Source organism: Panicum virgatum, chromosome 5K (assembly GCF_016808335.1).
Source record: "Panicum virgatum strain AP13 chromosome 5K, P.virgatum_v5, whole genome shotgun sequence".
In the NCBI taxonomy this organism is placed as follows: domain Eukaryota; kingdom Viridiplantae; phylum Streptophyta; class Magnoliopsida; order Poales; family Poaceae; genus Panicum; species Panicum virgatum.
Window position 1 is genome coordinate 7,124,131 of NC_053140.1, and position 14,180 is coordinate 7,138,310.

Below are 14,180 nucleotides of genomic sequence, written 5' to 3' on the forward strand. Positions count from 1 at the left end.
CTGCCTTCATCCCTCGACCCTCCCTGCAAAGCCGTCACCAATCAATGGCCAGATCACCATCCTGGAACGAACTCGAACTAGCTCGTCCAAGACTCGCTGGAGTCGGAAAAATATTGCCAAAAATCAAGTGCTTGATGTGGTTCAGAAAAGCGCGAACACTTTTAGCTTTAATTTTTTTCGTTAATAAGCGTGAGAGGTTTTCATGTTACTTCATTGTTGACAAAAAAGGGTGCCATTTGTTACTTCATTATTGACAGAATGTGGCGGGTGCTCGCACCTTTTTTTGTCAACAAACAAGCTAATTATCTCTGAATCCTAAAAGAAGAACTTATATTTAGAATTTACGAGGCTTAAACATTCTATCCAATCCGAGCTAGTGTACGGCAATAGCAATAAATTGTTCGGATTTTGTTGGTTATAATCCTTTTCACTTTTGGTAATCAATATTTGAAGAAATTCGGTGTATCAACAATATCAGATTGATGACAGTAGAAGATGTACTTTCATAAAAAATTAGAGATAAATAGTTAAAGTAGTATCCTTTATTACATTTAGTAATTAGTAGGCAACTACTTCTAAAGCATAAAAATATACTTTTTATTAGCTCGAGACTCGAGAGAGCTCACACCATAGTGGCCTGCTATCAGGGCACCCGCAACAGTTATAGAGAGCAACTCTCTATAATTTTTGCCAGATCATCTGCATAGATTAATATAGATTATTTACTTAATGGATTAATATAGATTATTCACTCAATGGATCATCTGTAACAACAGCTTTAAAATTTTGTGAATCCCATACGTCAAAAACTTTTTAGTCACACTTATAGATGTCCGGAAAGCACGAGGCCCGATAGCCCGACACGAGGCACGTTTTTTTTTTTTGCCTGGCCCAAGCACAGCACGGCCCGTAGCTGGCGTGCCTGGGCCGGCACGGGCCGATAGCACGGGCCATGCTTGGGCCGCCACCTCGGCACGGCGGGCAGCACGGCTCGGCCAGTTATAGAGGTCGGCCCGATGTCAGCCCGCCAAGCATCGTGGTCCATGTAAAAATAAAGGCTCCTAACCCTAGCTGTCATTTACATTTCCCCCCTTCCTCTCCAGGCCACCTGGCGGCTGGCTCCTCCTCCCCAAAACCCGCCTCCTCCTCTTCCACGCCGCCCTGCTTCGCCCCCTCGGTGCCGCCGCCCTCCTTCTCGGCGGCGCCGCTTGCTCCTCGGGGGCCAGGGCCACCACACCGCCATCTCCTCCGCGCCGCCTCCTCCTCTTCCGCGCCGCCGTCCGCCTCCTCCTCTTCCGTGCTGCTGCCCTGCTCCGCTCCCTCGCCGCGGCCACCCTCCTCCTTTGCGCCGTCGTCTTCTCCTCGGGGGACTACTGCACCGCCGCCTTGCTCTCACCCTCGCCGCCGCCGCAGTGTGGGCGAGCGGGGCCCGGGGCACGGCAGGCAATCTGTGCCAGCCCGGCCGGCCCGGCACGAAAATGGGTTTGTGGGCCCGTGCTTGGGCCGTAGGTGCAGCCCGTGGGCTAGCTTGGCACGACACACTGGGACATTGGGCCGGGCCAGGCACACCACGGGGAAGGCCCCGGGCCGGGCGGTCCGAATGGACATCTATAGTCACACTCACACGGGCTTCTCTCCCCAATCTCTTCGTTCGGCCCCGCGACGGCGTGCTTCGGCAGCCGCGTGCGTCGGCGGCCGCGCCGCGCCAGTCCTCTGCAGGTCCGACCGGCGGCAACCTCTGCGGGACCGTGCCGCGTCCGTCACTCCTCCGCGCCGCAGCGACGAGGAGCGCCAGGCTGCACCACGTCCGTCATCCGCACCGCGGCGGGGAGCTCCTCGTCTCCGCCCGCCGCACCGGGGACGCGCAGACTCCTGCCCGCTTGCTCGCTGGCCCCGGCTGCTCGCGGTGGCGCGGCGCCTCCGCGACGACACCGGCGGCGGCGGGCTGCCGAGCTTGGCGCCTCTGCTCCACAGCGGCCGGCGGTGGCAGGTCGCTCCCGCCTGGCCTCTCGCGGTGGCGCCGGGCACTCCGCTCGCTCCCGGTCTCGCTCGGGTCTACCCCTCACTCCTCCCTGGCCGGCTCCCTGCGCGGCGGCGCCCGCAAGGCGAGCCCACTCTTTCTCCGCCGTAGGCCGTAACCATGCCCCCCTCCGGCGGAAACGACGGGGTGGGAGAGGGCAGCGGGCGGTCCATGCGCCGTGGAGTCGGTCGAGGCACAACGGCTGTTGGTAATATAAGCTACGATTTCTCTTTCTTCCACCTAATCACATTTTCTTTTCTTCTCTGTTTTTGTTTGCTAGGGCTCTTTAAGCCCTTGATCTGGTAGTACTACCTCCCTGCGATGCAGTTCATCTACTACTCCAGATAAACTACATCGGTCGAGCGGCGTAGTTGGATATCTATCTGATCTGTGATGCATTTCCGAAACCAGCTTACTAATTTCCTTCATTTCATTTCCCCTCAAGCTGCGACCTTGTTTTTTTACCCTTTTTTTTTTAACTGTACTGCGACCTTGGGTTAGGGTCACATACTCTTTCAATTGGCTAACGAATGGAGACCTTTTGGGCTTCAGGATTAGCAATCTGACTATCTGAGTGGTGGAATTTGTAGCAACAGAGTGTAGTGACGTGGTACAGTTAGCCGGGAACAATTACACTTGAATTAGCTTAGGTAAATGTCAAGAGAAATCAACAGTGATAATTAGTCAGAATCAAGCGTCCAAGGTTTCTGAAGGCTGACTTGATATGCTGACACTAATTGGTTGCTTGGATCATCAGTTTTGTTGGCACATCACACATCTTATTATTTTAGTTTTGTTGAAAAAAATCAGTTTGTGTCCAGCCATCTCATTCTCTAGTTCGTTTTACTATGTTTATGTTCAGCTGTAACATGTACTATTCTCAGGAACAGACTTTGTGATAGATTGCTCACCTAGCTGTACCTGTGGTGGGATATATAGCTTGCACTTACTGAAGGGAAATGTTTTCTTGGTTTCTGCAGCCTCAACAGGCCAGGATCTTGGGGCAGAACCTGGAAGCAGAAAGAGGAAAGTGTCAGTTATATCCAGAGATACGGGGAGTCCGGTTGGGAGTGGAGGTATGTATTACTGAAAATCTACTTAGATCTTTCACGCTTGTCTTCATGCCATGCTTTAATATTGTCACCCATGGGCAGAACATTTGAAGGTGGCTTGCGATGATTCTCAGAGGATTTTAAATGAGATCGAGGATCTGAGGGCTCAACTTGACGAGGATGTGAAAAAGCTTGGATACTGTGAGGCGAATCAGAAGTTGAGAGTTGAGCTGGCTCTGAATGCAGAAGAAATACAGTGCTTGAGGATGAAGAATGAGGAGATGCACGCCAAGTATGAAGGCATGAGAAAGTCGAATGAGGAGCTGCGGAACAAGAATGATGACTTGGTGAAGCAAAATGAGGAGTTGCAAGACAATAATAATGGCCTGGTGAAGCAAAATGAGGTACTGCAAACCAGTAATGACTGCATGAAGGTGGTGAATGGGGAGCTGCAAGACAAAAATGATGGCCTAGTGAAGAATAATATAGAATTGCAAACCATGAGTGATGGCATGAGGAAGGGGAACAGGGAGCTGCAAGCCAAGAATGACAGCCTAATGAAGCAAAATGAGGAGCTGCAAGACAACACTGATGGCCTGACAAAGCAGAATGAGGAGGTGCAAGCCAAGAATGATTACATCAGGAAGCAGAATGAGATGCTACAAGCCAAGAATGTCGGCTTCACAAAGTGGATTGAGGAGCTGGGAGCCAAGAATGACGGCCTGGAGCTGCAAGACAAAAATGATGGCCTAGTGAAGGTGGTGAATGGGGAGCTGCATGAAGGTCTTGGAGTACAGGCCCTGACTGAAATGACTCAAGGGGCAAATTAACTTGGTAATCCTTTCTTATCTTCAGTTTTCTATTTTAAGTGTCTCGAGATTTCCAAGGCTCTTTTGTTCTGCCCAATTGCAACATTAGCTCATACCGGCCTTCCAACCACTCCCAATCACATGTCATTCCCTCCTGAAAAATTATTGAGAGCCAAACATTCAGAAATGTTAATATACCAAATACTAGCACAATGACAGAATCATAAGGAGTTTCAACTTTGTGGTTAATATACGAACCCAATACTCTCCGTAGCTATTGCCACAGTAATATCCGTAGCCAAGCTCAGAAGGAACTACGCCTTTTGTGGCCAGAATACAACACTTGCATCGAAGACTAGGAGTAGTTGTACATGGCCATGGCTTCTTCCCACTCTCAAATTCTCGCACTTTCTCTTCTGTCGGCCAATGAGATCTAGGACCATAAATATACTCATTGAAGTCACATGACGGCCATCCATCCTGCATGACACATAACATTTGCGAGCATCTACTCCTGCAAAATTAAAGAATCAATGCTACGCTACATGACACTTACTCTAGTCTTTAGCGAGCATCTAAAAAAGGGAGTGAACTTTGGAGGGACACCAATATTATGCCTTTGAAGTTTGGCACGAACACCACAATGATATTTGGGAGGATTGTTCACACGTTATATAGTAGCTTCTTGCTTCTCTTCCTCTGTCATAGGTGATGGATTTGGTGGGGGAGGGACCCATCGTCTAAACTCATTGTACGCCCACGACTCTGACCGATAATAAGGGAACAGCCGAATTCTAGGATCGAACTTATCCGAACCATCGATCCACTGAAAGAAAAAGCAGTGGCAATGATTCAATGAATCATTTCATTTGCATATGTAGAATGCTCTACCGGCCGTCTTGGGATGCCTCGATTGCTTCACCTCTGCCAGCTGATTGCCCGGTTCACAACGACAGAATGGATCTGGAAGGGCAGGAGGGACTGGGGCATCCTCATCACATTCGGATGTGTACTGTCCACCACCAAGCAGCTTGTACCGGGCATCGCTCATTGCCATGTGCACTGCAGATACATAAATTCAATTGCCATGTGAAATAAAAAAAATACTTATGGAAACAAAAACAAAATAATTATGGAAACAAAGTATATACTAATTAAGCACAATATAATAGCGCTCAAAATATAATATGTACATTCCTAAAACTATGGAATAAAATTACATGTAACTCATATTAACATCCCCACCACTCAATCCTAGAAATCATATTAATCGATGCATGCACGTACTACCTCACGTCCAAATCGAGAGCAGAGTATCATCTAAAACCCTAATAATGAGAAAACTATCAACTACGACATTATTTTTCAAATCAAGAACCAAACCCTAATCACCAAGAATCCCTAATATCTACAAATATGCAGGGTTAAAGGAGGAAAAAATGGGAGTAATACCTTCGGAGAAGGGTGGGGAACGTTTCCCCCAACTCCCCCCCCAAGGCCGGATTTGGAGGGATCTGGGGGGTGGGGCGGCCGGCAGCGACGACCTGCTGTTGCTCTGGTCGGGAAGGAGTGAGGGAAAGAAAGGGAGGGTGGGGGAGAAGAGGCCGGCGCGGGCCAGGATATTGGCCTTGTCCCGCCAGCCCGCATGGCGCGACAGCAAGGGCCACGTCATCGCCGTCGCGGTGCAGCGCTGGCTCGGGCCACCAGCGTGGCCACACTGTCGCGCCACATGCACTGGCGCGACAGAGGCTATCTGTCGCGCCATGCGGGCTGGCGCGACCAAATGGGCTACGCCCTGTAAATAAAAACCAATACGGGTTAAATTTAAAATATTATTAAAAAAAGGTTAAAAAAACCAGGTTTGGAGGACAAGTTAAATGGGCAGACAGCTATTGGGATCAAAAGAATGGGAGAACTTGACGAGAAGCCATTTCAAAATGCATGTAAGAGAAAATATGGAAACATTGATTACCAGACCAAAGCTGCAGAGCTGGTATCAAGTTGGCAGGATGAATTGAAGAATCCATCCTGGCATCCTTTTCTGGTTGTTCAGGTTAATGGAGAGCATAAGGTATTTTGTGTGTTTTTCTATCCAACTAAGGTTCTATATATCTTTGTCATCTATAGAGGCTAGCATTTGTTCAGAAATCATAGCCCATCCTCATTTGTTGCAGGAAGTTCTAGACGACGATGATGCAAAACTGAAGCTCCTGCGGTTCGAGTACGGCGACGATGTGTGCAACGCAGTGAAGACCGCGCTGATGGAGATAAACATATACAACCCCAGTGAGCGGGATCTAGTGCCCGAGTTCTGGAACTTCAGGAAAGGCCGGAAGGCGACGATAAAGGAGGTGCTCTACCTGTTGGGACATATGGAGATGACGACCAAGCGCAGGAGGGGCTGAGGCACCCTGGTCTGCGTGATCACCAAGCGCAATTGGTACCGTTGTGGGAGCCCACGCTGCTGGATCCCCTCCTGACATAGGAGATCTATCCTCTGCGTTCCTTTGCGTATGAACATTACAAGCATATGTGGCATTTGCATGTGGTGCTGTTGCCGCTTCCGTCCTAAAAAGTAAAAACTGATGTGATCTGCCAACTGAACGATACCAATCAGTGGCTTTTGTGCTCTTCTTAGGTGTCTGTATATTTGCAGGTGTACATATGTAGTAGTGCAAGTGCTAACAAGCTTGACTGTCTCTTGGCATGCGCAATCGGTTAATCATGCTGTCAATTTTCAGCATCTATTTGTACCGTAATATAGCTAGCTACCTGGTGTTGATTTGATGATGCTCATTTGTACTGGGCCAGCAATAATGTTATGGTCTTATGGATACCTGGGTTGCCCTGAAAAACTACTAATTAGAAACTCTTCTGGCTCTGAAGATAGCTCGAGGGACATACCTCACGAGGAAGATGAACGAGGTGTAGTGTAATCTTGTGAGATGTTGCATCCAACCGAGGCAATTTCGTCGCCTTTCTTTTTGTTTGAGCAAACGAATGCATTTTAAACTGGTTATCCTAGAGAGCATTCCCCACGACTTCTCTTGGTAAGTTGTTTTAGAGCCTGACACAATGATTATGTTGGTTAACATGTTGTCTATGGTTGACCCTTGGGCCTTGGCCAGTGGCGCGTCACTGGCACCTTCCACCGCCGCCCGTGCCTGACACCATTCACCGTCACGGCGCCACCTACTAGGCCTGCTGCCTTCATCCCTCGACCCTCCCTGCAAAGCCGTCACCAATCAATGGCCAGATCACCATCCTGGAACGAACTCGAACTAGCTCGTCCAAGACTCGCTGGAGTCGGAAAAATATTGCCAAAAATCAAGTGCTTGATGTGGTTCAGAAAAGCGCGAACACTTTTAGCTTTAATTTTTTTCGTTAATAAGCGAGAGAGGTTTTCATGTTACTTCATTGTTGACAAAAAAGGGTGCCATTTGTTACTTCATTATTGACAGAATGTGGCGGGTGCTCGCACCTTTTTTTGTCAACAAACAAGCTAATTATCTCTGAATCCTAAAAGAAGAACTTATATTTAGAATTTACGAGGCTTAAACATTCTATCCAATCCAAGCTAGTGTACGGCAATAGCAATAAATTGTTCGGATTTTGTTGGTTATAATCCTTTTCACTTTTGGTAATCAATATTTGAAGAAATTCGGTGTATCAACAATATCAGATTGATGACAGTAGAAGATGTACTTTCATAAAAAAATTAGAGATAAATAGTTAAAGTAGTACCCTTTATTACATTTAGTAATTAGTAGGCAACTACGTCTAAAGCATAAAAATATACTTTTTATTAGCTCGAGACTCGAGAGAGCTCACACCATAGTGGCCTGCTATCAGGGCACCCGCAACAGTTATAGAGAGCAACTCTCTATAATATTTGCCAGATCATCTGCATAGATTAATATAGATTATTTACTTGATGGATTAATATAGATTATTCACTCAATGGATCATCTGTAACAACAGCTTTAAAATTTTGTGAATCCCATATGTCAAAAAAAAATTAGTCACACTTATAGATGTCCGGAAAGCACGAGGCCCGATAGCCCGACACGAGGCACGTTTTCTTTTTTGCCCGGCCCAAGCACGGCACGAGCCCGTAGCTGGCGTGCCTGGGCCGGCACGGCCCCATAGCACGGGCCATGCTTGGGCCGCCACCTCGGCACGGCGGGCGGCACGACCCGGCCAGTTAACAGAGGTCGGCCCGATGTCAGCCCGCTAATCATCGTGGCCCATGTAAAAATAAAGGCTCCTAACCCTAGCTGCCATTTACATTTCCCCCCTTCCTCTCTAGGCCACCTGGCGGCTGGCTCCTCCTCCCCAAAACCCGCCTCCTCCTCTTTCCACGCTGCCCTGCTCCGCCCCCTCGATGCCGCCGCCCTCCTCCTCGGCGCCGCCGCTTGCTCCTCGGGGGCCAGGGCCACCACACCGCCATCTCCTCCGCGCCGCCTCCTCTTTCGCGCCGCCTCCTCCGCGTCGTTCGCCGCCTCCTCTTCCGCGCCTCCGCCTCCTCCGCGCCGCCGCCTCCTCTTCCGCGCCGCCGTCCGCCTCCTCCTCTTCCGTGCTGCTGCCCTGCTCCGCTCCCTCGCCGCGGCCACCCTCCTCCTTTGCGCCGTCGTCTTCTCCTCGGGGGACTACTGCACCGCCGCCTTGCTCTCACCCTCGCCGCCGCCGCAGTGTGGGCGAGCGGGGCCCGGGGCACGGCAGGCAATCTGTGCCAGCCCGGCCGGCCCGGCACGAAAATGGGTTCGTGGGCCCGTGCTTGGGCCGTAGGTGCAGCCCGTGGGCTAGCTTGGCACGACACACTGGGACATTGGGCCGGGCCAGGCACACCACGGGGAAGGCCCCGGGCCGGGCGGTCCGAATGGACATCTATAGTCACACTCACACGGGCTTCTCTCCCCAATCTCTTCGTTCGGCCCCGCGACGGCGTGCTTCGGCAGCCGCGTGCGTCGGCGGCCGCGCCGCGCCAGTCCTCTGCAGGTCCGACCGGCGGCAACCTCTGCGGGACCGTGCCGCGTCCGTCACTCCTCCGCGCCGCAGCGACGAGGAGCGCCAGGCTGCACCACGTCCGTCATCCGCACCGCGGCGGGGAGCTCCTCGTCTCCGCCCGCCGCACCGGGGACGCGCAGACTCCTGCCCGCTTGCTCGCTGGCCCCGGCTGCTCGCGGTGGCGCGGCGCCTCCGCGACGACACCGGCGGCGGCGGGCTGCCGAGCTTGGCGCCTCTGCTCCACAGCGGCCGGCGGTGGCAGGTCGCTCCCGCCTGGCCTCTCGCGGTGGCGCCGGGCACTCCGCTCGCTCCCGGTCTCGCTCGGGTCTACCCCTCACTCCTCCCTGGCCGGCTCCCTGCGCGGCGGCGCCCGCAAGGCGAGCCCACTCTTTCTCCGCCGTAGGCCGTAACCATGCCCCCCTCCGGCGGAAACGACGGGGTGGGAGAGGGCAGCGGGCGGTCCATGCGCCGTGGAGTCGGTCGAGGCACAACGGCTGTTGGTAATATAAGCTACGATTTCTCTTTCTTCCACCTAATCACATTTTCTTTTCTTCTCTGTTTTTGTTTGCTAGGGCTCTTTAAGCCCTTGATCTGGTAGTACTACCTCCCTGCGATGCAGTTCATCTACTACTCCAGATAAACTACATCGGTCGAGCGGCGTAGTTGGATATCTATCTGATCTGTGATGCATTTCCGAAACCAGCTTACTAATTTCCTTCATTTCATTTCCCCTCAAGCTGCGACCTTGTTTTTTTTTTGAACTGTACTGCGACCTTGGGTTAGGGTCACATACTCTTTCAATTGGCTAACGAATGGAGACCTTTTGGGCTTCAGGATTAGCAATCTGACTATCTGAGTGGTGGAATTTGTAGCAACAGAGTGTAGTGACGTGGTACAGTTAGCGGGGAACAATTACACTTGAATTAACTTAGGTAAATGTCAAGAGAAATCAACAGTGATAATTAGTCAGAATCAAGCGTCCAAGGTTTCTGAAGGCTGACTTGATATGCTGACACTAATTGGTTGCTTGGATCATCAGTTTTGTTGGCACATCACACATCTTATTATTTTAGTTTTGTTGAAAAAAATCAGTTTGTGTCCAGCCATCTCATTCTCTAGTTCGTTTTACTATGTTTATGTTCAGCTGTAACATGTACTATTCTCAGGAACAGACTTTGTGATAGATTGCTCACCTAGCTGTACCTGTGGTGGGATATATAGCTTGCACTTACTGAAGGGAAATGTTTTCTTGGTTTCTGCAGCCTCAACAGGCCAGGATTTTGGGGCAGAACCTGGAAGCAGAAAGAGGAAAGTGTCAGTTATATCCAGAGATACGGGGAGTCCGGTTGGGAGTGGAGGTATGTATTACTGAAAATCTACTTAGATCTTTCACGCTTGTCTTCATGCCATGCTTTAATATTGTCACCCATGGGCAGAACATTTGAAGGTGGCTTGCGATGATTCTCAGAGGATTTTAAATGAGATCGAGGATCTGAGGGCTCAACTTGACGAGGATGTGAAAAAGCTTGGATACTGTGAGGCGAATCAGAAGTTGAGAGTTGAGCTGGCTCTGAATGCAGAAGAAATACAGTGCTTGAGGATGAAGAATGAGGAGATGCACGCCAAGTATGAAGGCATGAGAAAGTCGAATGAGGAGCTGCGGAACAAGAATGATGACTTGGTGAAGCAAAATGAGGAGTTGCAAGACAATAATAATGGCCTGGTGAAGCAAAATGAGGTACTGCAAACCAGTAATGACTGCATGAAGGTGGTGAATGGGGAGCTGCAAGACAAAAATGATGGCCTAGTGAAGAATAATATAGAATTGCAAACCATGAGTGATGGCATGAGGAAGGGGAACAGGGAGCTGCAAGCCAAGAATGACAGCCTAATGAAGCAGAATGAGGAGCTGCAAGACAACACTGATGGCCTGACAAAGCAGAATGAGGAGGTGCAAGCCAAGAATGATTACATCAGGAAGCAGAATGAGATGCTACAAGCCAAGAATGTCGGCTTCACAAAGTGGATTGAGGAGCTGGGAGCCAAGAATGACGGCCAAAGGAAGCGGAGTGAGGAGCTGCAAGCCAAGAATGACAGCCTGACGAAGTGGAACAACACACTGCAGGCCAACAATGACAGCATGAGGATGTGGAATAAGGAGCTAGAAGCCAAGAATGATGGCTTCCATAAGAATGTAAGCTTTTAATATATGCCGGGCATAAGCTGTCTGGGTCTTTTAAAAAATAATGTAAGATTTCACTCGGTATTTTTTTGAAAAAGAGGTGCAGGAGCTTTGCCATTCACTTAAGAAAAAGAGAATCACACCAGTAGACTACCTATGTTTATTGCACCTGTAAACATGGATGTAGGTCTTTGCTGCTTCCTACCTTTCAATGGAAACCTGGGCCAATCAAAATGAAATCATGCTTCATTAGATATTCGTGAATGTTTTTAAGTTGTGGAAGTAAAATATATAGAAATATCTAATTTGCGGTAACTTTTCTTTCTACCAATCAAGATTAAGGAGATTCTGGAAAATAAGATTGACACTAAGAGAAAGCACTTGCTGCAACTCGAGGAGCTGTACAGCACAATAGACTTTCCAACTCCTCAGCTCGAAGTGGGCAAGAGAATGCTACATAAGTCATCTGTGGAAGGTATACAATCTTTTTACATGTGCCCTTTTTGTATGTATGGTGATGGGAAGTTGATCAAAAGTCACTAAAATAGAACCATCAGTTATATTTATGCCATGCATCTAAATTTGCAATCAGTCCAGTTTCATCAAATGTTAATAATATGGTTATAAAAAACTCTTAACTTAAAAGTACTGATGCTGAGATTTTTAATATAGCTATTATAGGTTATCTGACTAGTAAGGTTTAATCTTTTTCAAGTATTGCCAAATTATATTGGTCTGGTGTAGCACTTGTTTATGCGAGCAGGTTGGTTTTAAGCAAAAGTAGCCCTAATATTCATGGTTCAGCCTTTTTTGTTTGGATTGTGCATCAACAACGTGAGAAAGTTCATATTTCCAACTTTCAAATAATTATGCATATATGGGACCAAAAACTCCTGGGATATTGTTCTGGAGTCTGTGAGGCGCCTCAGGCTAGCAGAGGTATACCTGTAGTCAAATTGTTGATATTTTTCTTTGGCTTACCGCTTACACGTGTTCTGCAGCCAACCATGCTGCTCTTAAGGAGGAGGTTGCTGGTAAGGCTTTTTTCGTAAATATAACTCGCATACATTTGATGGGCTTTCGACCAATTTCCTGTTCTTCTGGTTGCTGCAAGCCTATGCTGCCTCCCTGGAACACACTCGAAAGAAAAATAAAGTGCTGGAGTCAAAGAAGGCTACAGGTGAACAGCTGGTGGCTATGTTGCAACAGGTCCAAGATGTCTCGGATATTGGCTTTGATGATATTGAGCTAGACACAAGAATTTGTGATCTGATGGTTACCGGTTGTAAGTCAAAGTCACGTTCCAAGAAGAATAAAGAACGTAGGAGGGATACTGTCATAACTGAACCTGAATGCTCTGATGATGATGGAAGGGTGAGCAACGCTGCTGTCAACAGGAAGTCTAAGCGAATCTCGAAGCCCAACCCCAAGTATGCCGGCCTAGAGTGGCGGCCCAAGTAAAGATGGCCCAAGAAGCGCCGACGAGATGTGTACAAGAACTCTGTGAGTTGGGAGAAGAGGAGGTAGGAAGGGAGAAGAAGTAATTGGCCGGCTGCGTCCGGAAGAAGGCGGCGATCTGCGGACGCTGATGTACCGAGCGACTTGTGAGCTAGATCTTGTACTCGTTTGCTACGGTTTTCCTCTGTGAGTAGTGAGAACAAGGCCACCAAATATCCTAGTTCATCACAGATACCCCAACCAACAAGAAAGTTACCCCATAAAAGGCATCTATTGGAAATTTGGAATATCAGAGGTATGTCGGACTTGTCTAAATATCAGTATATCTCGGACTTGGTCAAGGATCGCAACTTAGACTTTGTTGTTGTCAAGGAGACAGGGAAACAAGATGTGCCACAAGCGTAGGTGAGGTGTGCATGTCAGCATGTGGTGGTGCTGTTGCCGCTTGCATCCTAGATACTGATGTGATCGGTGAACTGAATAATACCAGCCAGTGGCTTTCGTGCAGAAGTACATATGTAGTAGTGCTAGTGCTGGCCTCCTTGGCTTTCTCATGCGTAACTGGCTAATCATGCTACCGATTTATAGCATCTGTACTCGGTGTTGGTTTGATGATGCTTGTGATATGTTAATTTGTGTAAGAAAAATGTAGCATTTGCTACGGACTGACTGAATTAGTAAGAGCACTGGCATCTGATTAGTAAGAGCAGAGTACTGAACAATGGACTTTGACTGTTGCCGTTCATATCTCATACCACATCATTAAGAAAGCAAACAATAGATGTGATGGATTGGTGTTTTGCGCGAAGATGATTCAAGGTTGGAGCGGGAACGAAGAAGAAGATTGTTTTCTAGCGCTCTCTCTTGTTCCGTGAAATCCCTTATTTGAGATTTGGAGTCTAAGTACTCTTGTAACGTTTGGATTTATATATCTACTTTGTGGATATAGAGGCTGGATTAATCCTTTATTAAGAAACATCATTAAGAAAGCGCTTGCTTGGAGCCTCGTGCTCGTGATGGTTTTTGCAGGAGCAAACTCTGGTAAGGCTGCCTTGACGCCTACTGGCGTGAACTGAGTATTGTGTTGACTGAACTGGGGCCGGCAGTAACGTTATGGTCTTTTGGAAGAGATAATTTTTTTGGCTTCAGACCCAGAACTAAGCAAACTACGTTAATCATGTTGACTGAACTGGGGCTGGTTCTGAAGATTGAAGAGAAAATTTCTTCTAGCTCTGAAGTTGGAAGAGATAAAATGGCACCAAGACAGGCCTTCAGAGGAAGATCAACGAAGGCTTCATAGAATGAGAGTCTGATTGGTTGGATGCCAATTTTTGCCAAACCAAAATTATTAGAGCAAAACGCCGGCTCAACTAATCTCTCAAGTGTGGGCGAGTACACTGCAGATTAAGGGGGACGGTCATGGAAGCTCTGTAGCCTACTATAGACAAGTAGACAAGGCAACGAATGAATAAATAAGTACTGCTGTTTCTCTCTCTCTCTCTCTCTCATAATTCTACTGGATAAAGGCGCATTTTGGGTTCCTTTTTTTCCATTGTCAAATTACTATAATAGTAAAAGATTCGACTGGTTTCCTATACTTATGTTTTGCTAAAGAAAATTTTATGAAACGCCGGTACACCCCTTGTTCTTTT

General features: G+C 48.3%; 3 protein-coding genes and 2 long non-coding RNA genes across 8 annotated transcripts; 2 read left to right on the forward strand and 3 right to left on the reverse strand.

The window, feature by feature from the left end:
- Window positions 1-2,497: 2,497 nt before the first annotated feature.
- On the reverse strand, window positions 2,498-3,789 carry LOC120705995. Its single transcript, XR_005688145.1, has 2 exons — window positions 3,108-3,789; window positions 2,498-3,030 (listed from the first exon to the last, which is right to left on the reverse strand). It is a non-coding gene; the product is annotated as an uncharacterized LOC120705995 (long non-coding RNA).
- Window positions 3,790-4,367: 578 nt separating this feature from the next.
- On the reverse strand, window positions 4,368-5,742 carry LOC120705992. Its single transcript, XM_039990558.1, has 3 exons — window positions 5,334-5,742; window positions 4,804-4,943; window positions 4,368-4,707 (listed from the first exon to the last, which is right to left on the reverse strand). Exons 1-3 carry the CDS (start codon window positions 5,644-5,646, stop codon window positions 4,552-4,554), a joined length of 609 nt encoding a protein of 202 aa, XP_039846492.1. The 5' UTR covers window positions 5,647-5,742; the 3' UTR covers window positions 4,368-4,551.
- LOC120709632 (factor of DNA methylation 1-like) lies at window positions 5,645-6,719 on the forward strand. The gene is made up of 3 exons (XM_039995313.1): window positions 5,645-5,678; window positions 5,741-5,952; window positions 6,056-6,719. The coding sequence occupies exons 1-3, from the start codon at window positions 5,645-5,647 to the stop codon at window positions 6,284-6,286; spliced, it is 477 nt and encodes a 158-aa protein (XP_039851247.1). The 3' UTR covers window positions 6,287-6,719.
- A 2,073-nt stretch (window positions 6,720-8,792) lies between these two features.
- Window positions 8,793-13,517, forward strand: LOC120705990 (girdin-like). Of its 4 annotated transcripts, none has more exons than XR_005688143.1 (7): window positions 8,793-9,388; window positions 10,151-10,246; window positions 10,325-11,082; window positions 11,407-11,545; window positions 12,072-12,104; window positions 12,185-12,823; window positions 12,901-13,500. XR_005688143.1 is itself a non-coding variant. In XM_039990546.1 (6 exons), exons 1-6 carry the CDS (start codon window positions 9,301-9,303, stop codon window positions 12,529-12,531), a joined length of 1,461 nt encoding a protein of 486 aa, XP_039846480.1. In that variant the 5' UTR covers window positions 8,793-9,300; the 3' UTR covers window positions 12,532-13,517. The 4 variants fall into 4 exon arrangements, 1 of the variants encoding a protein (XP_039846480.1); XR_005688144.1 differs by having other exon boundaries at window positions 12,904-13,500; XR_005688142.1 differs by having other exon boundaries at window positions 12,908-13,500.
- LOC120705996 lies at window positions 9,637-10,399 on the reverse strand. Its single transcript, XR_005688146.1, has 2 exons — window positions 10,258-10,399; window positions 9,637-10,180 (listed from the first exon to the last, which is right to left on the reverse strand). It is a non-coding gene; the product is annotated as an uncharacterized LOC120705996 (long non-coding RNA).
- Window positions 13,518-14,180: the final 663 nt, after the last annotated feature.